Source organism: Pezoporus flaviventris, unplaced genomic scaffold (assembly GCF_033815535.1).
Source record: "Pezoporus flaviventris isolate CSIRO_AGI_PZ_B2104156 unplaced genomic scaffold, CSIRO_AGI_Pfla_v1 ptg000095l, whole genome shotgun sequence".
Lineage (NCBI taxonomy): Eukaryota > Metazoa > Chordata > Aves > Psittaciformes > Psittacidae > Pezoporus > Pezoporus flaviventris.
Genome location: NW_026892643.1, coordinates 1,119,497 through 1,145,152, shown reverse-complemented (window position 1 = coordinate 1,145,152; position 25,656 = coordinate 1,119,497). Strand labels below are relative to the sequence as shown.

At 42.3% G+C, this 25,656-nt stretch overlaps 1 protein-coding gene across 10 annotated transcripts in view; it reads left to right on the top strand.

Annotated features, from left to right (window-relative positions):
- MBNL2 (muscleblind like splicing regulator 2) overlaps window positions 1-24,212 on the top strand; it is a 97,590-nt gene extending 73,378 nt beyond the window's left edge. For 3 of the 10 annotated variants that reach the window (XM_061476258.1, XM_061476255.1, XM_061476252.1), the window contains 3 exons: window positions 139-174; window positions 1,555-1,649; window positions 21,248-24,212. In XM_061476258.1, coding sequence (XP_061332242.1) covers window positions 139-174; window positions 1,555-1,649; window positions 21,248-21,262 — 146 coding nt within the window. In that variant the 3' untranslated portion in view covers window positions 21,263-24,212. The remainder of the gene's footprint in view (window positions 1-138; window positions 175-1,554; window positions 1,650-21,247) is intronic. The other 7 variants (XM_061476257.1, XM_061476260.1, XM_061476254.1 and 4 more) reach the window with 3 other exon arrangements.
- Window positions 24,213-25,656: the final 1,444 nt, after the last annotated feature.

Genomic DNA, 25,656 nt, shown 5'->3' with positions numbered 1-25,656 from the left:
GAATGACCTTACAGTTTCATTTAACTAACTTACTTCTCTGTGGTTATGCTTGAATCTCACTTTGAATGTTAACTCTAAACGGCTAACCTGTTTCTTCCCTTTATCCACTTTTTTCACCTATCATTGCATGACACGCAGGGTCAGTTTTGTGCATGACACCCGCTACCAGTATTGGTAGGTTCCCAATTTCTTTATTGATCTCTTTTTATACTGTATATGATGTATATTCACTTGTTCCAAAACTTCTAGGCAAGGATTAGCCACTGACTAGAATTAAAGGTTCGCTTGTCTTGTTGGTTGACTTTGCAGAGTGTCTAGCTTTGTAGATGAAAGCTGCAGTTTAGCTGTGGTATCACCTGCTATAACAACTACACTGCAAAAGCATAATACCATGAATTCCAGTCTGCTTTTCAGTTTTCAAACTTTTATTTATATTTTATATTGTCTAGTACTATAAAATCATAAAATACTGGAAAAAGCCAGCAAATTTCATCAGTGTTTAAAAGTTTCATAGTGGTGTGCCTATTTCTCCTTTTTGCTGTGTGTTAGAAAGTTTTATCAGCGTTTCCCAGAAATGTCTACTTTGATCCACAGAGGTTCTGTTGAAACCCATGATCTGAATCTCGCTCCTTGAAATATATTTACAGCTTGGAATTAACATTTGGGGCATAAAAAATGGATGTCCAGTGCAGTAGCCTGTAAGATTGAAAGCTAATCTTTCCCCTGTAGCTCTATCCCAATGATTTATATTTTTTGTGGGACAGATAAGCAGTTGAAGTAACAAGCCTTTAAAATATCAAGTTAGTAATTCTTCCACAAATTCAGTCTTAAAATGAGCAAAAGCAGCGACTTTCACCGAACTGACCTTGCTTTTCTAGATCGAACAAAGTAGTATTTAAATCAGGAAAATTATTATTATCCTTCTCCCAGTTTTTGCCTCAAAGCAGATGGTAATTTAACTCTGATAAAGACAAACAGTTTTGCAGCGGTAATAGAAAAAAACACGTAAATTGGATTATAAAGGAAGACAGTGAGTATCTGGCTTACTTCAAAATGAAGATACATGGATTCATTTTTCAATTGTGCCTAAAAATTAAGATAAATATTTATCAATTTTCTTCCCAGTGCAAACCAGTATGGGATTTGTTTAGAACTGTATTACGGAGTGCTTTATACTGATACCGGGAGAAAACGAATTGCCCATGTAACAGTTCTTAGGTAACAGGCTAGTTTGGTGGAGACCTCATTTGCACAAGTAACCTTCTTAGAGATAACACCCGCTGTTTCAGTGGTCCTTGCTCTTTTTTTTTTCTGGGAATCGCCGATTGTGTTGACAGCCTTCCTTTAATTGTACTTGTAATAAGCTATTTTCCCTTTTTTTTTTTATTTCTCCGCCACGCTTTCTCGCTTTGCACTGTGATTGCATGCCATCTGCCGGTTTAACCCATGACGATGGCTTGCCGCTCTTGATATTCACCATGCCAAAAATACCACTTCTCTTACCATAATGCTGCACCCTCCTGTTCATTGCTTCCATGGTTCCCCTCCTGAAAGTACCCATGATGCACAACGCTACGGCCGCCACTGTCTCTGCAGCAACAACTCCTGCAACAAGTGTTCCCTTCGCCGCAACAGCCACAGCAAATCAGGTTTGCTCCTTTTAAAGCTTTCTTTCACAAGATCCCGAACTCTAAATGAGTGCTGAGATTTTTATTTTAATTTTTTTTTAACAAAAAAAATTCTCCCAGAGAATTTTTTTTTTCTTTCTGTGTTTACCCCATCAAATTTTACTTTTTATTTTTAAGTCGTTTATAGCAAGTGTTTGTGGGACAGGTTGCACTTACTTAGAGTTAACATTTGTTGCAAATAATGATGTAGCTGTGTTTTGTGTTGCGATGTTTGTACCTAATTATTGTGTAATTAACCCAGCTGGAGTTAGAATCACCATAGTACTGGACTACTTTCAGAAGTCTGTTATTAACTCCTAAGTTCAAAAGGAAGATCATCGCAGGTTTATAATGTTCAGGTGTCTTAATGTAGCCTTCTCCATGTGGTGTGTGGAAGTGACTAACTTGCAAGCATGGAAGCTGTCTAAAATCACAGGCAGGACAAGGAAGATGAAAAAAAAAATAGAAACAAGACTGAATGATTTTTTGTAAATTAATGATCAAAACAGTAAATGCTAGTGATCAAAACAGCACTCAAGATAGTTATGTCTGTTTTATGTTTGTATGTGTATCTTAACATGAGAGTTATATTTCCCTAAGGAAGGATGCTCTTACAAAGAACACCTAGAGTTATTGACAGAGGCAGGCTGGGGAAGACCATACCTTCTCCTTTTCTTACGTGTTTTGTTATGTTAATGGCAGTCTTCATTTTGGTAGAGTTTTCTCCTCCCTCCTATAGGACCTGATTCCCAGAGAAGAGTATCTGTTTGCAGCTCAGAGTATGTAGCTTTGACTCCTCCATTGGGGTTGTTGAGATTCCCACCCCAATGTGCCCAGCATCTGGTAGGAGAGGGGTTTGCACAGCAGTTGGGTCACTCTGGCGTTTCTGTTACTTTGCCACCATGCTCAGGCACTTCCACCTGAGAACTGTTTTCCCTCAGGTTTTTAGAGGTCAGACTGAGGAGGAAGCAAGCAGATTTGCTTGTCGAGGGAAAGTAAAGGGCTATGTTCCCATCTTCTTCCCATGTGTTGCTCCTGCCCAGACCAACAAGCTAGTGCAGACTTGGTAGAAATGCTCGCCTCTTGATTTATTCTCCTCCACCTGCCAAGATATTACAAAGAAATCAATGAAAATGTTTTGCTTAATAATATTATACCAGTAGATTTTTTTTTTTTACTGTTGGTCCCAAAACTATGTAAGTATCCCATAGGAAAATAGAAGTTACCGCAAGAGTTTATAATAATTTGGAAAAATATACTACCTCTGAAATACACCCTACTTCCTTAAAGAAACACAAACCAGTCCCTTTTCTGTATTTTTTTTAAAGGGTTGTTTGCCAGCATTGTGGTGTTTGTGCTGCTAGCATTTTCATCAAGAGGGTTGTCATTTTGTGCGTTATTTGCTGCGAGCTAGCTTGTTTTAGTGAAAACCTGCTTGGGACGAGGAGGGGAGTGCAGCAGGCAAATGTTGTGTTTCACTGTCCTTCCCACAGCAGTGTCTGCAGCAGCAAATTGTTTGGTGGTATCAGTGCAGTTTTGTGTTCCCCAAGGGGCTTGAAGATGCCAAGGGACTATGGGAAAAGGGGAGGGGGTCACCTGGGGTCTCTCTCCAGCATGGGAATGCAGCCAGGGCAGCTCCACCACCTGTACCTCTGAGCGCCAGAGGGGCTGGTTGTGGCTGGAGTAGAATAAATACCCATACACCTACAAAAGGACCACTAATCAGTCTTTGTTTTCTTTAGTTAATAGGAATACTTTCACACGAGTAACTAGTGCCACTGGGGAGACGTAGGTGTGTTTTAATGCGCTTTCTCATCTAGCAGGATAGCAGGCTAAACTCCTCCTTTCCCACTGCAGGTTTTGTTTGCATTGGAGGATTAGAGCATTTTAAATGTAACAGGAGTTGTGGAAAGTGTCTGTCTGTATTTATTTAGTCGCATGCATCTCTGTGTGTGTATACACATAGCTCCATGCTGAAATTAAAGGATAATTTAACATGGGTATGGGTTTCCACTTGTTTACAAGTTTGGATTTCTGTTCGTCTGCTTTTCACGAAGTCCATGTTAGGGCAGGATGAATTGCCCTGGAAGGTTCTGTCGCTTTCTCTTGCCTGTGGAAAGAGCATATCTAGGTAGCAAAGCTCTGCACCACTGCATGAGGAGGAGACGAGTCCCACCCTGGCAGCTTTTCTCATTGGCTTCTGTAGTGTGTGCCATTCCTGTCTTTTTCTTCTCACTCCTGTCGTTGTGTTAAGTCATTGCAAATCTTTAGAAGTTACTGTAAAACTGTTTATTTGGAAGTAGTGAAAGTGGTAGTAGTCACTTCTTCTTTGTAAGGGGCAAATGTCCAAGATTGCTATTTACAGCCTCTTAAAAGTTGGAGGCAAAGCTACAATGCTGGAAAAAGCCCCTGTCGTGGTTTAAACCCAGTCAGGTAACTTGTTCACTCACTCCCAGTGAGTGGTGCCAAGCTGACAACAATCAAGGTCCGTGTTCGTCTCCCCCCCCCTCCCTGCACCGGGGCTCTCCCCTTCCCCGCTCCCGGAGGAACGGGGAGGAGGATCGAGAGAGTGCAACTCCTACGGGTTGAGACAAGAACAGTCCAGCAACAAATCACCACCGCTACTATCAGCTAAAACAATGATAAGGGAAAATAACAAGGGAAGAGAATACGATACCACCGGCCAAGAAAACGAGTTCCACCCGGAAGCTCCTGTCCTTCCGGTTAACTCCCAGTTACCCCCCACCCCGGGCATGACGTGCTGTGGTATGGAATACCTCCCCGGCTAGCCCGGGTCAGGCGCCCCGTCTCTGCTTCCTCACAGCTTCCCCTCCTCCCTGGCAGAGCATGAGCCTCACAGAGTCCTTGGTCAGGGTAAACATCACTTAGCAACAACCGAAAACATCGGCTTCACCAACGCTGTTCTCAAAACTAGAAGTCAAAACACAGCACTGCACCAGCTAACACAAAGGAAAAAACATGACTGCTACTGCTGAACCCAGGACATTATCCACCCCTTATTCCATACCATTCACGTCGTGCTCAGATCCCACATTTTCAATACACCATCGCTCTCCCACATATATACATCCATATACATACAGACCAAGAGGAAAAAAAATCATTTTCTTAGTGCATGGACCAATCCCTATAATGCTGCCGAGTCCATTCGGTCCATGATGTTCCAAGTTCATTCTCTGTTGGGATGATGGCTGGAGGGAAGTCAGGGCCAGTCGCTGGTGACCTGGAGACATCTAGTTGATGGGCTATAAAAGCATTACACAGCAGGCAACAGCATACAATTGAGTTCACTGGCTGTTTTCCCCTAAAATCAAATCCCCTTGAGGTATACATCGGACTTCCCCATCTTCCCGCATTACCCACCAAGTATATCCAGGTCCCTGAGCAAAAGCAATCCCACGAGTGGGTTTGCCTTTACCTGAAGCAGGAATAACCCAGACTGTCTTCCCCAGCAAATTCTTCATATGCACCACGGGAACTTTGTCCCCCTCTACAATATGTAAAAGTTCTGACTGGGCTGGGCCGGCCCTGTTGGCAGATCCTCTGGTGTTGACCAACCAGGTGGCCTTTGGTAAATGTGTATCCCAATGCTTGAAAGTTCCCCCACCCATCGCTCTCAGCGTAGTTTTTAACAGCCCATTGTACCGTTCGATTTTCCCAGAGGCTGGTGCATGGTAGGGGATGTGATATACCCACTCAATGCCATGCTCTTTGGCCCAAATATCTATAAGGTTATTCCGGAAATGAGTCCCATTGTCTGACTCAATTCTCTCTGGGGTGCCGTGTCGCCACAAAATCTGTTTCTCAAGGCCCAGGATGGTGTTCCGGGCAGTGGCATGGGGCACAGCGTATGTTTCCAGCCACCCGGTGGTTGCTTCCACCATGGTAAGCACATGGCGCTTGCCTTGGCGGGTTGGTGGCAGTGTGATATAGTCAATCTGCCAGGCCTCCCCATATTTATACTTCAACCATCGTCCTCCATACCAAAGAGGCTTTAACCGCTTGGCTTGTTTAATTGCAGCACATGTTTCACACTCATGAATAACCTGGGCAATAGTGTCCATTGTTAAGTCCACCCCTCGGTCACGGGCCCATCTATATGTTGCATCTCTGCCTTGATGGCCTGAAGTGTCATGGGCCCACCGGGCCAAAAATAATTCACCTTTATGTTGCCAATCTAAGTCCATCTGAGCCACTTCAATCTTAGCCGCTTTATCCACTTGTTGGTTGTTCTGGTGTTCCTCAGTGGCCCGACTCTTGGGCACATGGGCATCTACATGACGTACCTTCACCACCAGGTTCTGCACCCGGGCAGCAATATCTTTCCACAGTGCAGCAGCCCAGATGGGTTTACCTCTGCGTTGCCAGTTGCTCTGCTTCCATTGCTTCAACCACCCCCACAGGGCATTTGCCACCATCCATGAGTCAGTATAGAGATAAAGTACTGGCCACTTTTCTCGTTCAGCAATGTCCAGGGCCAGCTGGATGGCTTTCACCTCGGCAAATTGACTCGATTCACCCTCTCCTTCAGCAGTTTCTGCAACTTGTCGTCCAGGACTCCATACAGCTGCCTTCCATCTCCGATGCTTTCCCACAATACGGCAAGAGCCATCAGTAAACAAGGCATACTGCTTTTCACTTTCTGACAGTTTATTATATGGTGGGGCCTCTTCAGCACGCACCACCTCCTCCTCTGGTGACATTCCGAAATCTTTGCCCTCTGGCCAGTCCATGATGACTTCTAGAATGCCTGGACGACTGGGATTTCCTATTCGAGTTCGTTGTGTAATTAGTGCAGCCCATTTACTCCATGTAGCATCAGTTGCATGATGTGTAGAGGAGACCCTGCCTTTGAACATCCAGCCCAGCACGGGCAGCCGGGGTGCCAGGAGGAGCTGTGCTTCAGTGCCAATCACTTCCGAAGCAGCTCGAACCCCTTCATAGGCTGCCAGTATCTCTTTCTCAGTTGGGGTATAGCTGGCCTCAGATCCTTTGTATCCCCGACTCCAAAAGCCGAGGGGTCGACCTCGAGTCTCCCCTGGAGCTTTCTGCCAGAGGCTCCAGGTAGGACCGTTCTCCCCAGCTGCAGTGTACAGCACATTTTTTACATCTGGCCCGGTCCGGACTGGTCCAAGGGCTACTGCATGAACTATCTCGCGTTTAATTTGCTCAAAGGCTTGTTGCTGCTCAGGGCCCCACACTTGATAAACACTAACACAGCAAATACCGGCTCTACCTAAGTTACAACATTCTGAAGCTGTGAGATCAAGAGAAACAACTCTGAGAGCCAATAAATCGTCATTGTGATGACTATCAATCCAGTCAGATCTGTTCTTATCTCAACCCCTCGTGCCCCACGTTGGGCGCCAAAAAAGGACTGTCGTGGTTTAAACCCAGTCAGGTAACTTGTTCACTCACTCCCAGTGAGTGGTGCCAAGCTGACAACAATCAAGGTCCGTGTTCGTCTCCCCCCCCCTCCCTGCACCGGGGCTCTCCCCTTCCCCGCTCCCGGAGGAACGGGGAGGAGGATCGAGAGAGTGCAACTCCTACGGGTTGAGACAAGAACAGTCCAGCAACAAATCACCACCGCTACTATCAGCTAAAACAATGATAAGGGAAAATAACAAGGGAAGAGAATACGATACCACCGGCCAAGAAAACGAGTTCCACCCGGAAGCTCCTGTCCTTCCGGTTAACTCCCAGTTACCCCCCACCCCGGGCATGACGTGCTGTGGTATGGAATACCTCCCCGGCTAGCCCGGGTCAGGCGCCCCGTCTCTGCTTCCTCACAGCTTCCCCTCCTCCCTGGCAGAGCATGAGCCTCACAGAGTCCTTGGTCAGGGTAAACATCACTTAGCAACAACCGAAAACATCGGCTTCACCAACGCTGTTCTCAAAACTAGAAGTCAAAACACAGCACTGCACCAGCTAACACAAAGGAAAAAACATGACTGCTACTGCTGAACCCAGGACAGCCCCATAATTTTGTGGTCCTACCTATCAGTATTTCTTTAGCCCAAGAAACACAGAAGGAACAGATAGTTAACATGAGTTAAGACTTTATTCATGGTCATAACGTTCTTTGTTTGTGTCCTTTTGTATGGATTTAAACTCTCCTTTGTATTTCAGAAAGACTTTTTTATTCCCATCTAAATGAAATGTCCTTTCTTGGCCTGTGCCACACTGCTTTACATATCTGTGGGATATGGTTTCCTCTTCCCAGTGTTGTTAATCAACCTGCAGCCTTCAGCCCATCCCATTTCAGCTCCTGCGGCTTCTTCTCACAGTGCCAGGCATGAAAATAAACTTGTAGCAGGGCTTAATAATTTAGCTCAATATCACTTGGCCTGGTGCTCTGGCCTGAGGAAAGATTGCTGGACTTCCTTGGGTTGAGTGTGATGATGCCGGTGCCCTTGAAGCACCAGCAGAAGGAGAAGTCAGCATCCCAAAAGTTATAGAGTCTCGGCTGATGGCTAAAAAAAAACTAACAACCCTGTTGGGTCCAGTAAATTATTTAGTGTGTGCTGTCAGTTTATATCTTGAAAAAAGGTGAAGGATGTCTCATGTCTTCTGTATGTCCTTTCTTTCTAAAAATAACGTGAGTAACAGCTCAGAATGTGCCTGCATTGACACACACGCACAGCCAGTCACACTTGCCCAGCAACTGTATGTGTTGTGTGTTCAAAGTACATGAGAAGATTGCGTAGGGTTAAAGGCTATACCACAGTACGTTTGTGCAGAGTGACACCAGTTAAGAATATATGGAAAATTGAAAATCTATTGCTTTTCTTGCCTTACAGAAGTTAGGTTTTAAAGCCAAAGTAATTTTCTTGCGGTGTACATCAGAGGGGAGGAGAATCACTTTGGCTTAGTGCAGTGAAAACAAGATGGAGCAAAAGTGCTTTAGCAAAACCTGTTTTCCGAATGCTTATTAAAGACTGACTTGGTTGATACAAGAGCTGTTGTCTTGTGAGAAGGTATCCCCTCTTCCTCTAGCTGCCAGGCTGTGATGGGAGAGGATGGAGGAGGGGAGTTGAAGCTTAAGTTTTCCAGTGAAAGGCAGGTGGTCTTCCAGAGGTACGTGGTGAGTCTGGGAGCATGACCAGTCAGAGGCAAGAGATCCTTCCCAGTTTTCCTCTTCCCCCCTTCACAACTGCTCCAGGTATTCCCAACAGAATAGGGATGGATGCCATAGCTGCTTAACCTCGCTTCAGGGTTAGATCCCTAATGAACTTAAGTTCAGTTGTTGTTTGGGGATGCTGACACCATTTTTTTGGAGGATGGAACCAGCAAAGTTCCAAGTAATGTGAAACAATCAATGGTGGAAGCAATGTCAGAGCGTGCCTGTGGACAGTTTGGTCCTGGCTCCCTCTAGTGCACATATGTGGGCAAAGGTGTGTAGAACATCTTACTTAAAATATTAATACAGTCATTGCCTGTCAATACTTGGTTCAGAGATCTTTATCAAGGCTTTTAATTATTATTCTTGCAGCTAGTGGTCTGGCAGTACTTGAGCAAGCAAGGAAGCTGTTACCGGCTCAGCTTCACTCATAGGTAGAATCACAGAATTCTTTAGGTTGGAGAAGACCCTTAAGGTTATGGAGTCCAGCTGTTAACCCAGCACTGCCCAGTGCACCACTAAACCACGTCCCTAAGTGCCACATCTCCATGTCTTTTAAATACCTCCAGGGATGGTGACTCCATCTCTTCCCTGGGCAGCCTATGCCAATGCTTGACAATCCTTTAGGTGAAAATTTTTTTCCTGATACCCAGTCTAAACCTTCCCTGGCACAACTTGAGGCCTCAAGCTACTCTAATCCTATTGCTTGTTACTTGGTAAAAGACACTGACCCCCACCTCACTACAACCTCCTTTCAGATAGTTGTAGAGGAGCAGAGCAATATTTATTGATTTTCTTTAGGCTGTGCACTGCTGCAATTTCAGGATGAAATCAAAGTCATAGATCTTAAGGAAAATTATTTTGGAAGATTGTTTCTCTTTCTTTTATATTTTCTTTATAAGTAAATACAGGATTAGAAACTTGGGGAAATATTATATAGAACCCACTTGGAGCTGACAATGTTCACGTTAATTGAAGATGCAGAGAGCTGTGATTTCCTCTACCCTGCACTCCAAAGATGGTTTAACAGAGGATCAGTGCATGGGATATGCTATCATAACATTAGATGAGAGGTGTTTTTCTGAATTCTGGGACTGAATTTCAATTTTGAATAATGCCAACACCTGCCCAAAATTAGGCCACCAAAATGTTGGTGTCTGAGTATGGATGTCTGTATGCAAGCTAGAAATTTAAGTGCCTATTGTAGACTGTGAAGGTCATCAGCACAGTCAGATGAAGTCTAGAGCTCAGAAAGTCACACAGGAGTTGGTTCAGTTGCTTAAACATGTGTCTACTGACGATTAAGATTGTCCTAAGATAACCTTGGATGTCTGGGTTATCCAGGACATTTTGACAAGCTTGGCAGTTGCAATACAGGACCTACAGACAAATCTGCATGCTTCTGAACCGGCACCTGGGTGACTGGTAGTAACTTTGCTTGAAGATGTTATTTATTGACAACATTATCCTACTGGTTATATGACCTTTAACCAAGAGGGAAAAATGAAAAGGCAGATCCAGTAGAAAAAATGAATACTCATAGGCACTGTCTGAAAAGAAATAGAAGATCAACAGGCTTTCTCATGCTAAGGCTTGTGATTATCTAGCACAGCTGTTAAGTTATGCATCAGCATTAGCACTAAATTAGGTGGCAATTGCACAGATATTAATTATGAAGTCATTCAGTAGCCTTTGGTTTTGTCAAAATCTGCAAAAATACAATGAAGGGAAAATAAAAATAGTTATGTTACATTTGAGTGCCACAAACAAAAGGACAATTAAAATATTTGCTCTGGAATCCAAAAAGTAGTTAACAGAATATAAAATACAAACCTACCAAATGTTTAATGGGGATGTGAGATGCTGAGTGCGACAGCTCCCTCGGGAGGGAGGGGAGCCAGACATGCAGCAACAGAGCACCTCTCCTTGCCAAGGTGCTCACAGAGGCAGCCACCACTCCCAAAGGAGGCAGATTCTCCTTAGACTGCAATGTCATGTGGCACCTACTCAAGCTGATTTCTCCTTCTGTACGCGGTAGAAGCGCCAGTTGCTCCTTCTTGCAAATAGCGTCCCAAACAGGGCTTCCTCTCAGCCTACCCACCTAGCCCCAGGGAGCCTTCTGGCAGGGTAGAGGGTTGTCCTCCACACTGCTGACAAGACTTTTTCTGTCTCACGTTCCCTCTTCCTTGTGGAAACCTGCTGAATTGTAATTGGAGAGAACAGTAGCAATATACAGAGAAAATGATTTGGACAATCTAGTAGTAGGAAATGGCCTTTTTGTTGGTTAAAAGCAAGCTTTTGAGAAGGAAGGTGGGAAGGAGGAACTAATGTTATTTACATCTTTAGTGCCAGTATACAACAAAGTTACAAATAAGAACCTGTGCAAAATTCTTGTTAATGATTTGACAAGCTTTGATTGCCATTAGTAAGGGAATAGGGGAACAGGTGGAAAAACACTTCTGTTGTGAATGATAACTATCTAACCAATGTTTGTTTTTTTTTTTTTTTTTGACAGAAAGTTTTGGTCTAAAAATTCCATAATGTCCCAAGTTAAATACTTCCATATAAAATCTGTTCTAGCAACATGATTCCAACATGAAAAAGTTAAAAATAAAAACGGAGATGGAGGAACAGGTTCCTTTCTCAGCCACATTATTGCAGGACTGCTTGCAGAGAGTGAGCCCTGGGCATAACAGTGTTGGGCATCTAGTGAGGGCACGTATGGTACCAGGCTGCTCCACGCAGAGGTACCAGCAAGCCTTGACATCTGGGATGCAGGACTGGATATCTCGCCTTGTACCTGCATCAGGCTGGAAAAGTGAACCTAAACAGTCCTTGATCATGAAGAGCCATTTCTCTAGAAAAGGAATTTTGAATATCAAATTTAAATTGCTTGCTGCCTCTTTCATGCTGGACTCCCAAGAATCACAAGTCTCATTCAGTGTCTTCAGAAAAGATAACTACTGAATTGAGTTACATGTAAGTAGCTGTAACTTTCAGAATTAACAATTTGCAGGCTCAAGAAGGGAGCCTTGAAGCCTACAACACTTCTTAAGCAGTATCAAGGAAATACCCTTTGAATTGCCTTGAAGCAACTGAAGTTACAAAATACATGGCAAAACTTTGTTTTTGTTAACTGCAAGGCAGCAAAGATGATAAAACAAAAGGTTGCCCTGGGAAATGTAACGGAATTCACATGCAAACCTTAACCAAACCTTTATTTTACTTCTAGTAACGTTTTCTGGTCTCTTAAGATAGCACGTTGCTTCTGTGTAGATGAGGAAGACTTCTGGCACGCTTGCATACGGGGTTTTAGATCATATGCTCATATACAAGAAGCCAGTGGGAACAAATGGGAAGAAGTCTGTTTAGGGTAGCTTTTTTGGGAATTCTCCCCTCACACACTGCTGCCCCTTTAGAGAAAGACTGAAACATCAGTTCCTCTGGTAGCCTGCTAGATGGCAGTATCACATAACGAGAAGTAAGCAAAGGCAAACACTTCTTTTGCATAACAAAAATCGAGATATATTTCTCTTTCTTCTTATAGGCAACTTTACCATTCATATCATTGAAATTAAAAAAAAAGAATCGTATTTATGTTTGATGTGATGACTTCTTACTGTGCTCTTACTTTCAGTTATTCAACAAACCATACTTTGACAAGTTGAGTAGAAGTCTTTTGGGACATATATTTATTATTTAAACATAGGAATGTTTTCCTGAGGTCAGCTTATTTTGTAGGCATTTCGGGAAGACTGAGTTGGCTTCATTGTGCTTAGCATATACACAGAGCTCATGTGAGTCTGGGTTTTTCCATCATAAAATTTTAACATAGTGTAGTACAGAGCTCCAGATGTACTTGTCTGGAATTCTGTTCTTTGAAATAATTGCATCTGGACATCTCTAGTTTCTCCAACTATATTCCCTTGAATTAAAGGAATATCATATTTTTATCTCAGTGTGTGATGGGGCTGTTCAGCCTGGAGAAGAGAAGGCTGCATGGAGACCTCATAGCAGCCTTCCAGTATCTGAAGGGGGCCTACAAGGATAATGGGGAGGGAATCTTAATCAGGGACTGTAGTGACAGAACAAGGGGTAACAGGCTCAAACTTGAACAGGGGAAGTTTAGATTGGATATAAGGAAGAAAGTCTTTACTGTAAGGGTGGTGAGGCACTGGAATGGGTTGCCCAGGGAAGTTGTGAATGCTCCATCCCTGGCAGTGTTCAAGGCCAGGTTGGACAGGGCTTTGGGTGACATGGTTTAGTGTGAGGTGTCCCTGCCCATGGCAGGGGGGTTGGAACTTGATGATCTTAAGGTCCTTTCCAACCCTAACGATTCTATCATTCTATGATTCTATGATATGTTGCCCACCAGAAATGCCAGTCTTTGCCTTTGAGTGTGCAGGATGCTGCCCATGTCATCACAGTGGAAACATCTATTTATTTATTTGCTTGTTTCTTGTACCTGTTGTGACTTTTGGCTTGAGGCAGAGATTTATTAACTTCAACGGACTTCATTTTTGGTGCAATATTATCTGCAGTGGCTCACAGTGGTATGTATGTCTCTCTATGTGGGAACATTCAGATAAGAAAATTCAGGAAACAGCAGTCAATAGTCAGGAACATTGAGATTTCCTCAGAGAAGTTATAAGCATAGTAAGTTTTATACAACTGACACAGTGATGTCTGATGAGTAACCTTGATGAGCATAAATTTGGTACCTTTCTGTGTTTAAGTTCTGGCTGTTAGTGGACCACCTCTTCCTTGGAAGGGAGTCTGAACTGAAGCAGCAGGTTTTGGACGTGTAGTGGCACCCTCATCTTGTTCAATTTGGGCATGCATGATGTGTAAGAGGAAAATACAAAGCAGGGCATGTTAAAAGAAAAAACAATGCTAAGTGAGGACACCTAAGAAAATACAGATTTGGAGGCATAGTACCTCTGCAACAGATATATGGGCACTTTCACAGGTAATACAAGCTTGGCCTTTCAGTCCTTTGTGCTCTCAGTTCTTCTGCATGTGTCAATTCTGGCAGTTTCTAAAATTCAAGAAGAGAGTGAAAATGACCTGAAAGTAGGACATGAAAAACACAGATGATTGCTGTAGCTCAGACCTGCTGAAAGGTAAAATTGAATGGCTGTTCAAAACAGTCACTTTATGGGCGCTCCTAAAATACTACAGCAGTAGTATTTCAGTCATTTCTGTGTAGTCTGTCTGCTGCCTGTGCGATCAGTTAAAAATAGATTTGGGTAGAATATATTAGAGTGTATTAGGATCAGTTTTTAGTACTGCATTATTTATTACTTTAAAGAAGAGTAAATAAAGTCATGCTTTCATTTTTAATACAACTAGTCCTATTTCTTCAGAGTGAGTAAATACCTATTAAATTTAACTTAAGCATTATACGTTATTACTTGAATAAATACCTGCTGAAGCTCATAAGCATGCTAAGGAGTTGGCAGCACAAATGGCTTTGGATTCTCTTTCAGGACCTTGTGAATATTAAATTACAATGATGCTGTTGAACCCTTGAGCCTTTGAGATCCCACAGCTGCCTTGATCTTTTCCTTAGATCATCATGAAGAGCTGGATTCAGACATGGTCATTGTCAGCTTTATGACACCCTGATGGCCAACAGGCTGGCGCTGATAGACTGAAAATGTGCCAGCAGACGTGTCCGCTTCAGCATGGACATCTGACCCTCAGCCATTTACAGAGGCATAATATCAACACATGGGACAGGCAGAACTGAGCACACTCAGATTTAGGAGAGAAAAGAGAATGGAGAAGGGCACCAGAATTACCATATCAAGGGATGGGCTATGAGAAAGCTAAGCAAATAGGACCTCCAGCCTTTAGAAACCTGGTGCCATTGTATTAGTCACTATATGGGCAGGCAACCGAGGAGATCATCTGTGACCTAGACATCTCACCCTTATGTACAAATCAGAGGTCACCTTACTGATGAATGCAGTACACATATTGGGGATACATTGGGTTAATGGAGAAGCAATAAGATAAAAATTCTCCTTCACCCCTGAACTGGGGAGAAGTTAGTGAAGTTAGGAGAAAAATGAAGAATGTTTACATTAAATCATAATATGCTGGAAATAAGAATGAGATTTCTGGCCAGTGAGAGTAGCAAAGAAACCAGTGACACAAGGTGGAGCTCAGTGTGTTTATGAAAAGCAGTGAAGTGTTCAGCAGTGACAGCAGGGGTAACAAATTGCTTTCAGCAGGTCCCTTCAACGCTATTAGTAGTTCTTTCGGATTTTGCGGATCCATTTATTCAGGTTTTTTTCTTTGCAGTGTTTGCAGATGACCTTGCAGAAAGATGGTAGATTTGATGCTAGTTTTAGAGGAGTACTACAGACTGGTGACCATGGATTTTGAAAGTGGAAAGGGACAGATGAGTGAGGAGTCAGGCCTGATGTTAGATGTGTGCACGAATGTGCAAATGTATGTAGTAAAGACAAGGAAGGGAGGCTCTTGTGGCAGTGACAATGCCTGCAATGTAGTGCAGACAGTAGGTCAGGAAGGAACTTCCAGTGGGAGATTACAAGAGAGGGGGCAGGACAACAGCTAAGATGGGACAGATGAGGCATGTGTACCCAAGCACCTTTCCACCCTGAGCACTGGGAGGAGGCAGGATGCTTCTAATGCAAGCAAGAGTTGTAGCCAGCTCAGCTGTTGGCCAGTTGAGGACAGGGCAAATCCCATCCCTTAGGGAATGTCAGTGGGAAATTGGAAGCTCAGGTTGGTGCTGTGTGAAGGTGCTGCTGCTGAGGCTATGGAGAAATAGGAGGTGAAAAAGTCCATCTGTAAGGCTATGTAATAATTAAGACCGAGCATAACTGATATGATAGCAATTACCCTCAGTAAACATCTGAATATTTACTCATCCTTTTCCACTTTTGATTTAAAAAAAAAATAAATAGAAGACTGATTTATTTGAAAGAATAAGGCACATGCCACAAAAGAGCATTCTGAGAGAAAATGAAAAATAAAGAGTTGGAGGCATTTCCCAAAGGCACAGGGAAATATAAATAGTCTTGAGTTTCATGTCAAAGGGAAGAAATACTTTGTGTTAGCTTTATTTTTAGAAAGCGGGAGAAGTTATGAGACAGCCTGATATGAGCCGGCTGTCTGAAAATATCTGTCATTTTCAGTGTGTACCCTAGATATATCTGACCAGTCTGCTACTCTGTGAAAAACATGAAAATAGAAAGTGTCACTGGGGAAAGAGTCATCTGCCCCGACACAGGTGGCTAAAAGTTAAATACCTCGGTGTGAACTGTTTGCTGCAGACCGTTGTATCTGGTGGAGGGGAAAAGAGCATCATGAGCTGGTAATCTGTCTCATGTAAAATCAGTTGCCTGAGGTAGGCTAGGAAGATGTAAAATAGAGTGACCAGCTGAGGTGTACACATCTGTAATCACCTGAGATGAATCTCGTCTACAAGAAACTCCTGTTGACTACATTGCTCTTAAAATGAAAGGCTGAGCAGCCTAAAATGTGTAATACATGTGAGTTCAGTTTGGAGGCGTAAGTGCTTCGCCGTGTGGGGGTCAAGTACGATCTTAGTGCTCCCTTAAAATGTATTAACGCTGATAGAGCAAAATGTAACTGGGAGAAGTTATTTCTAAACTTCCAGAAGAGAAACATGTCAGGGGTAGATGCAAAGTCATGTTTTCCAGCTGATCCACTGTGACAGGTCTGTAGTTGAACAAGAGTTCATGTACACTGAATTCTTGCAGAATGGTGGATTTTCTGTATTCATCGTTGTATTATGAATCTGAAACTGGAAACAGAATTTAACACAGAGAGAATAAAGAAGCTTCATGAGTTGTAGCTTCAAAATAGAAAACCTTAAGCCAGAGAGTGTTCTTGAAATTCTTAGTTCACAGTCGTGATTCTAGGTAATCTGGTTAAATCTGTGAACTGTATCAAGTAAAGCAGTGCACATAGTAATGTGGGTGACAGAAAAAGAGTTCACAAAAGTGGAATTTCTACATTAATTTAAAAGAGATTCTCAATTTTTCTTTTTAAGTCTTTGACAATGACTGGTTGCAGCCGCCTTTGCTGGGTCTGAGGAAATCCCGGGCTGATGTCGATTTGTCTGCTGTGTGCCATGGGTCAGTAGTTTGGTGAGAAGCTGAAACGATTGGCAGTATCATCTCTCTTGGTTATCATTCCCATGGGTGACACTGCAGAACTGATCACCCTCAGAAGAAATCCTGGCTGAATTTAGGGATGTTCTGTGTTGCACAGCAAGGGTCTTAATGACCACTGTGGTCATTCAGAGGTCCTGAGGGTAGAGAGCCATGCTCTGATAGAAAAGAGAGAAAGTCTTGGAATTTGGGAGCTGAAAACGTCACCCCTAAAGAGCTGAAAATTCAAAAGAGCAAATGCTTCTTGGCAATTAGAAAGCAGTTTGCAGAAATAAAGGTTCACTCTATGTGTTACTGGTTTCAGTGAGGTCTAGTAACTTGCACTGGCACAATTGTAGTGATTTTAGTCTAAAGGGTAGCCAGCTTTCTGGCACTTTGAACAGGTACCAAAAAAGAAGGCAATGGAGAAGGTATCCTATGTCTGTGATAGCCTTGAAAAAATGCCCTGTACTGTCATTGCATCTGTGAATTTCAACTGTAAGTGCCAGGCCATTCTGCTTGTGCTAGAAATAGTGTTCTTATTAGCTCTCTTACTACAGCAGCAGAAGGTACGTATTCTGGCATGTCTGTATCCACACCTGTGGATCTTATTCATACAGACAGAAAATGCTTTCCCATGCTTGACCTGTAGACCTTTGTACATGGGACAATGCACATTCATTGTATTGTCTCGTGTTTCAGGGTTTTTTTATGTGTATATATACTATGGTAAAGATGTCAATACATTATATGAAGTTGCTATGAAGTATAATGACATAATAGTACCACTGCAAATATGAGAAGTCATATATTTGAGATATAGTTCTTCACACAGTAGTGAACATGACGGATGTTGGACCTATTTACAAGTAACGAGGTTGCGCAAACTCTGCAGGAAGTGTTTGTGGGAATGTTCCTTCGTTGGTATGTTCTGCAGTTTCTTTTTCAGCATGCAGGCAAGCAATGGAGCAATTAGCACTGATGCAGACTCAGATAGCTTCCATCTTCCATCACAGTTTATTACTTCATTTGTAGATTAAACAGAAGACGTTCGCAGTGTGTTTTCCATGTAAAGTAGTTCAGCATTTTATGTTTCTCTGTCAGACACAGTGAAAAAAACAGTTGCAGAAGCTGATACATGTGTATGGCAGTGCTGTGATATCTTTTGAGAAATAGGGTGTGAACATATAATTAAAGACTACAGGATACGTTTAACACTTTGTGGCTAAGGTTAAAAAAAACATGTAGCTCCTCATTTCTGCATCTTCCCGCTGGAGAGGCTTGTTCTGAAGGAGAGACTTGAGGTTTCTTTCCTAGGAGGCCTCCTACGTGTACTAGAAATAGCTGGGGTGCGACATGCCCTAGTTACATCCCCTGCACGAGTGGCGGTGAGGACAATGTGGTGGGAGCAAGCCAGCTCCGTAGCCACTGGCAGTACAAGAAGCATGGTGGGGAGAGCTCCAGCTGCTCCTCCTGCACCCACAGCCACGTAAACAGGACGTGCTTGTGCACAAAAGTAAAGTGTTTACATTGTCTTCGCTGCTTCCTGAGTTTCAAGAGGAGGGGAGAAATGGCAGGAATAGGCACAGGACAGTGGAAGTCCTTACCTGGGCTCTGCCACTTGCCAGAGGACCGCACAGAAGCAGTCCCTACTCTTTCGCGCTGCCCAGGGCCCCTTCACTGTGCCTGGCATGCTGCAGGGTGAGTTGCACTTGGGTTAATCCAAGTGCCAAGAACGGTCCTACCCTTTTCCCAAGAAACAGACTGAGATGAGTCCCTCTGCCTTCTCTGTCACACATTTTGGGGGAACTGGGAGCATGGGGCTGTTTGACCTTTAAGACGTCTTGACATAAGGGGCAGTAATCTGTCCAAGGAGGTGATTCTGCCCCACTACTGTGCTCTGGTGACACCCCACCTGCAGTACTGTGTCCAGCTCTGGAGTCAGTACAGGAAAGATACAGACCTGTTGGAGAGGGTCCAGAGAAGGGTCACAAAGATGATCAGAGGTATGGAGCACCTCTCCTATGAGGAAAGACTGAGAGAGTTGGGGTTGTTCAGCATGGAGAAGGCTCCAGGGAGACCTTATTGTGATGTTTCACTTCTTAAACGGGGCCTGTAGGAAAAGTGGGGAGAGACTCTTTAGCAGGGCCTGTTGCACTAGGATGAGGGGTGATGGTTTTAAACTAAAAGAGGGGAGATTCAGGCTGGATGTGAAGGAGAAATGTTTTACAGTGAGGCTGGTAAAATACTGGCACAGGTTGGCCAGAGAGGTGGTGGATGCACCATCCCTGGAGACATTCAAGACCACGCTGGATGTGGTTCTGGGCAACCTGATCTAGTTGAAGATGTCCCTGCTCATTGCAGGGGGGCTGGACTAGATGAGCCATGAAGGTTCCTTTCAACCCAAACTATTCTATGATTCTAACCTATCTACCGGTACAGAGAGAAAATACCTATCGGAAAATACAAGCTTATCCCCTCAAAAGTTGCCAGATGACGTAGGCAGCTGCAGTGTCTGAAATTCTGGGTTCTTTACACCAGGTAGATTTCAGGTTGTGTCCCATTAACGCAGACCTTAGGATTCCTTAAATACACTTGTGTGATTATAGCTAACCTATTACAGCTAAAGCTGCTTTATTAATTACATTGCCGTGTTGGGTTGTAACATGCTCAAAATATCAGTGCTGATAATCTTGGTCACTTCTTACTTTCAGCACGGCTACGTTCTTTGTACATGCTGTCACATCACAGTGCTGTAGATGCACCAGGGTTATCACAGGCAGGGCGTTATTATTCCAGCAAAGCTATTTCTTTGTTATTTCAATAGGAAACAGAAGATAGGCGATAAGCTAACAAACTGACAATGGGTGGAAGTTCATTAAAAATATACGTCCTTGTTGTATGCATGATGTATTTAGAAGTTAAGCCCTCTGGAGCAGCAGGTGTTTGTACAGTGCCACTACAATGGGGCCTCGCGTGTCACCAGATTGGCAGTGCTGATGGTAATCAAAGCTGACTCTTTGGCACGCTGGCAAGTTAGGTGGGGTCAGGGAGCTGGTAGCTATGTACAGTTCTGGTTGTGAGGCATGTGTGAGGTGGCTGGGCGAGGGGCTAGAACAAGCACCTTCCACAGAAGGCGTCCGTGTTTCTTTTTGGCGAGCTGTATGTCAGAGGTAGTATGTTGCTGCAGTTACTTTCAAATCACCTATTTTTTTTTTCTTTTAAAATAAATATTGCATTAAGCTGCGGTCTAGCTTTGTAATACACAAGTAGGTCAAAGTGCTGTCATGACTGTCTTGTATACCACCTACAAACACAGCTTAAAAATATGTCAAGTGCCAAATTAAACAGGAAGAGCAAGCGATGCACTCTAATTCCTCGACTTGTGCTCAAGTCTGGAGCACAGTTTAGCAGTGGTGTGACAGAAAGAACATCGCACCTCTGGCTTTTGACATCGCTTTCACCAGCAAATGTGGTGGAAACCTGGACTGTTTTCCAGTGCTGTGAGCAGGTTGAGTCTGTTGCTGGGCACAGTGTGCATTTAACCTTCACAGTATTGGAGGCACAGAGTTTGCATCTGTAAAGTGGTTGCTTCACCCTCAGTTTCAGACACTGTGAAGGTAAAGCAGCACAGTTAGTGCACACAGGTACCACTATCATCATCCCCCTGGATCCCCTGACATAAGGAGGTGTGAAAAAAACCTCTCAAGTTTGCTGACCTGCAGATAATTTTTTTAGGAAATAAGCAGCTGTAAAAGTGCATTGAAAAGATACCCCAGCTTCTTGAAAACATCCAGCCTAGAACATCTTTTTTGCTTGTTAATGGCATTTCCCCTGGCCTCCACCATTTCCCCTGGTCATTCCTGCCTTTGTGGGAGCAGGGTGGAGCTGGGGATTTGCAGCAGGTACCAATGTGCTTTTGAGCTTCCTCGGGAGGTGCAGGGCTGCTTCCCTCTCCACTGACAGCTGGGGCACTGGGGAATACACACCCCATCTACAGCCAGCCCCTTCCTTTGTGGCTTTGGTGCCATCTCTAGTATTTTGATACACAAAATTCCCTCTTTGTGTGCTCTCACGCACATGGGGACGTGTGTGTGGGAGAAAGACGACTAGGTTTGTGAAGCTCAGATGTTTCTCAGGCAGTGTGAGGATACGGAATGCTGTCCCGTTTGGGATGCTTTCTGATATGAGCTGCACCCAAGCTTAGTTAGTCCAGCGCTGGCCATCTGGGTGAACTGCTCTCCCCACATCACCTAAAAGAGCAATCATGCTTTCCTTTCTCTTAACAGATAATCCTGAAATAGCCAGCAGGAGTGGAACAGAGTGTCACGAAGCCTCCCTGCGGACGGCCAAGCACGGCTACTGTACATACTACCCCGTCTCCTCCTCTCTAGAGTTGCCACAAACTGCATGCTAAGTCAAGAATTTGTTCTTATGGACAAATCACAAACTCAAAAAAGCTAGTGCTGCTATGTCATATATGAATATTAAATATGGTATGCTTACTATACTCCAACCTAAAGTAGTTAACTACCTGATACCAGCTGTGATGTTTCAAGACATAAAGGGTAACATTTAGTTTTAAAGATTTTTCTAAGCATAGTTTAATTCTTGCAAATACTGTCTTTTCTCCATAACTATACCTAATGGAAATGGTCCAGTTAAGTTAGTCTCGCGAGATTCAGTGTTTATGAATCTTTCGAGCTCAGCAATAATGAAGTTGCATTGGCTAAAATCTTATCCCGGTTGCAGGTTTAATTTTCACCCAAACTACGATTGGGGTTTTCCTTCTCGCTTAAAAAACGTCTTGGTTTTGCTCCCCCAGCGAGTCGATTCCAAGACAGAGGAAGTGAAACGCAGCCCAGTGTCCTGCACATCACCCCGCCAATCTGAATATCTTTAGCCAGAAGTCCAAAGCAAAGCACAATTTAGATGCACATGGTTGGTGTTTGACTTGTGTGGAGAAGTTGCATTTGAATCATAGCAGAATAGCAGAAGAAAATTTAAAAATTTGCACAGTATGAACTTCATACCCCTTTCAATCCCCGAAAGAACAAAGTCTTGAGAATATTATTTTACGAGTGTATTTATAATGTTTTTAAAAGAGACTTTGCAGAAGTGCCTAAATTTTGTCACATCAGACTTGATGAAAGTGAGCCTGATGCCAACAGTCAAATGTCACCAGAAGCGAATAATCTGTCAAAACTCATTGTCAGGTTAACCAAAAAGATCCGAGCTGTTACGAAGTAACTTGTAGAAGTGTAAAAATCAAACACACACACACAAAAGACCAAACTAACAAAAGAGAAGGCGAAAAAGAAGGCTGTAGATGAAGACTGTGTGATACTCTAATTTAATTAAAATTCAGTTGCGTCACTGAAACTTCATCAGTGACTTTAATCTAGACTATTAACTGAACACTAAGAATGTAGAATGAGATTCAGTTTAATAAATCATTGCTGTATTTGCATTTTTTTTAATTGGATTATAAGCTTGTAACCAGATTAGAGTGGAGAAAAAAATAGTTCTTTTAATTGTTTTTCTTTAAAAACATATTTTATGTCACAAAAGTATGAAGATATCTTTAATACAATTATATACATGTTATATATACATACATACATATATACATATATATGGATGAAGCAGATTTTAATGTTGTTTACTTTTTTAAATACTTTGTTGATTTACAAGGTAATTATATATGTATAATTAAAATTTCATTTGTTTGATTTGAGATTTGTTTCAAGCACTATTGTACCAAATATTTCATATTTCACATTTTATATGTTGCACATATATCTCATAAATGACATAGTTTTTAAATTATTGTTTAAAGAAAACAGGACAGCTGTTATAAGTGGATATTATGTATAATTGTTTGCAGCATAAGTTTTCTATGTGGACATTATTAGTGATTGCAGTATTTTAACTTAACCTCTTCAGATTGATTGTAAACTATTTTAAACTTTGGCAGCACTGCCTGTTCGGAACGACTGAAGGCACTAACCATATAATTATTTGTCGAGGAAATTCTCTTCCAGGCTAAATCTTGTTTGTCCGATGTCTAATTACTCTCTATTTATAGATGAAGCTGGAGATTTGATCATCCGAAAGAAAAAATAAATAATCACAATTCGATTGTAAAATTAACATAGTGCTTGTAACGTTGCATTAGTTTAATTTGTGGAAAAATAATGTATCTTAACTCGTTACTTTAGCAGTTAAGGTATCACCATTATATACTATTAAAACACTAATATTTGTAGACTTTCTCAGTCATTATAACTAGGTAGTTGACACTGCAACTTGCCTATATCTGTCAAAGTTGTTTTTATTTTTTTATAATAGTTAATTTAGGCATTTGGGTAGCTTATTGTATAATACTAAATGGTAAATTATCCATGTTGTTTAAATATTTTATGTAGATAACTCTCCAGGACATTGTTTTGTGTGAACTTTTTATGTTTCAAAATAACTGTTATTCTATGTTTTTTACAATTAATCCAAGACTCCTATTTTTTGCCCATGGATGATGAAGCTTCAGATACATCAGGTCTTTCATCCAGACAAACTGACAGACAAAAAGAGAAAATGTATTTTTTAATAAGAGATCCACTTTCTGACTTTATGACTTTGTAATATTCCTGAAAACTGTACAAGTACAGACCTATGCTAACAGTAAGGAGGCAATTACAGAGATGTGCAAATACGTGTACAACAGATTCTGCATTTTATTTATTTATAAAGTAATTTTATAGACTATTTCAAAATTTGGGAAGATCTAAAACTATTTTTCTGTATAAATATTATTTGCCAAAACTTTGTTTATATTTTAAGAAAAAAGTCTAATGAAAATGATTAAATTTTAAATGCTTTGTTTAATTAAAAAAAAAGACAAAAAAACAACAAATAAAACTCCCCTAAAAGAACCATGAGATGGGCCAACATGGAGACCGTGAATACTGTAGCTGGGACACGGTTTCAAGTGACTGAGATGTCTCAGTGTTTATTTTCTTCAGAGGATGTACAGCACCTCACCAAAATACCTTTTTGTTTGCCTCTCTCATCCAGCATAATTGACGACACATACGATGAATATTTCAGTAACAGTTAAAAGAAACCCCTCCATTCACTCTTTTCCAGCATATAACTACTAGTGGTCTGTTAAATAGCCATTCTATTTCTGTTGTGACGTTAAATTCATTCACCCAATGTACAACCACTGAAATAAAAAGAAGCATTTTAAAATGAGAGAGGAGTCGGGGACATTCTTTCTTGTGGCGTGGCTCTTGGAGGAAGGGCCGGGGGTAACAGAATAGTCAAAGGAAAGTGGAGGAGTCTTGAAAAAGTGTATATTATTTTTTTTTTTATTCTACTTTGGTTTATTTTTATTGTGGGTTTTGTTATTGTTGTTTTTTATTTTTTAGTTTGATTTTTTTGTTTTGCTTTGCTTGATTTTATTTTGGTTTTTGGGGGGGGGGTATTTTATTCTGTTTGGTTTACTTTGCTTTATTTTGTTTTATTCTATTTTAGTTTGGTTTGGTTTATTTTGCTTTATGTTATTTCATTTTGTTTGGTTTGGTTTTTGTTTGCTTTTCTTTGTTTTATTTTGATTTTTTGTTTACTTTTACTTTGTTTTATTTTATTATTTTAGTTTAGTTTAGTTATTTTTCTTTTTTCTTAATTGCAGAGTCAAGTAACAAATCCTTTAGGGCAGTCCCCAGAGGCAGGGCACATGCAGATGCTATATGAAGAAGCACGTACACTTCTCCTGCTGAAGACGTGCTGAGGATACCACACTGCATGGCTTTATCCCCAGACAGTCCTTTCATGCACTCTCTGCTTGCTTGTGCATGCTGGGGTGCAGGCAGGCAGTGGTTATCCCAGCGGTGTGGCTCACAAATGCCTAAGTGTTGGGGGACTTATTTGCCAGTGCATCCTCTGCATTTTCCTTTCTTGCCTACATCTCAGAGCATATTATAACAACAAATACTCCCCGTTATCAACTAGTTCCTCTGGGGAGAGCAGCATCGCAGAGGATTTGCATGCCCAAGGGCAGAGATCACACAGCAAGCCACTGATAGAGGAGGGATTAAAATGTCTGTCTTGCAGTTCCGTGGTTTCTTCACACCATCTTCTCTGATCTGTTTTTGTTAAAATACTTAGAAAAGAAAGACAATTCCTGCACAATCAAGAAGAGTTTGTGTCATGAAGTTGCGTATATTTTATCGGCACAGGGCTGAAAAGGAGACCAAGGTCACAACTGATGTGGAAAAGCACCAGGTCAACCAGTCAATCTGGACATAGCCCAAACACACTGAGCCAGAAGCCTGCTGAGAATAAGCATGTGGGATGGAGAGGAGATACATGGATGACTTGCAGGGACAGAGAAGGACTGGAGCATTAGAGGGCTGCAAGAGCACAGTAGAGCAGAAGCAGCAAATGATTCAACTCCCAATCATTCAGGAGCGGACACCCTGTCTGTTCACACTTTTTGTGTTAAACCTCACCCTGGACAGTTGTCAGCTGCCAGGAAGAGTCAGGACATGTTGATTTTCTTGCGTAAAAGCTGCTTTGTTTCTTGTCAACTTTGCCACTTCTTTGGCAATTGAGAAGTGGCTGTGGGAGCTGTGAACTTTTAGGAGCAGCGCCAAACTGGAGATCTGTGTACACCCCTGTGTGTGGAGCCTACCCC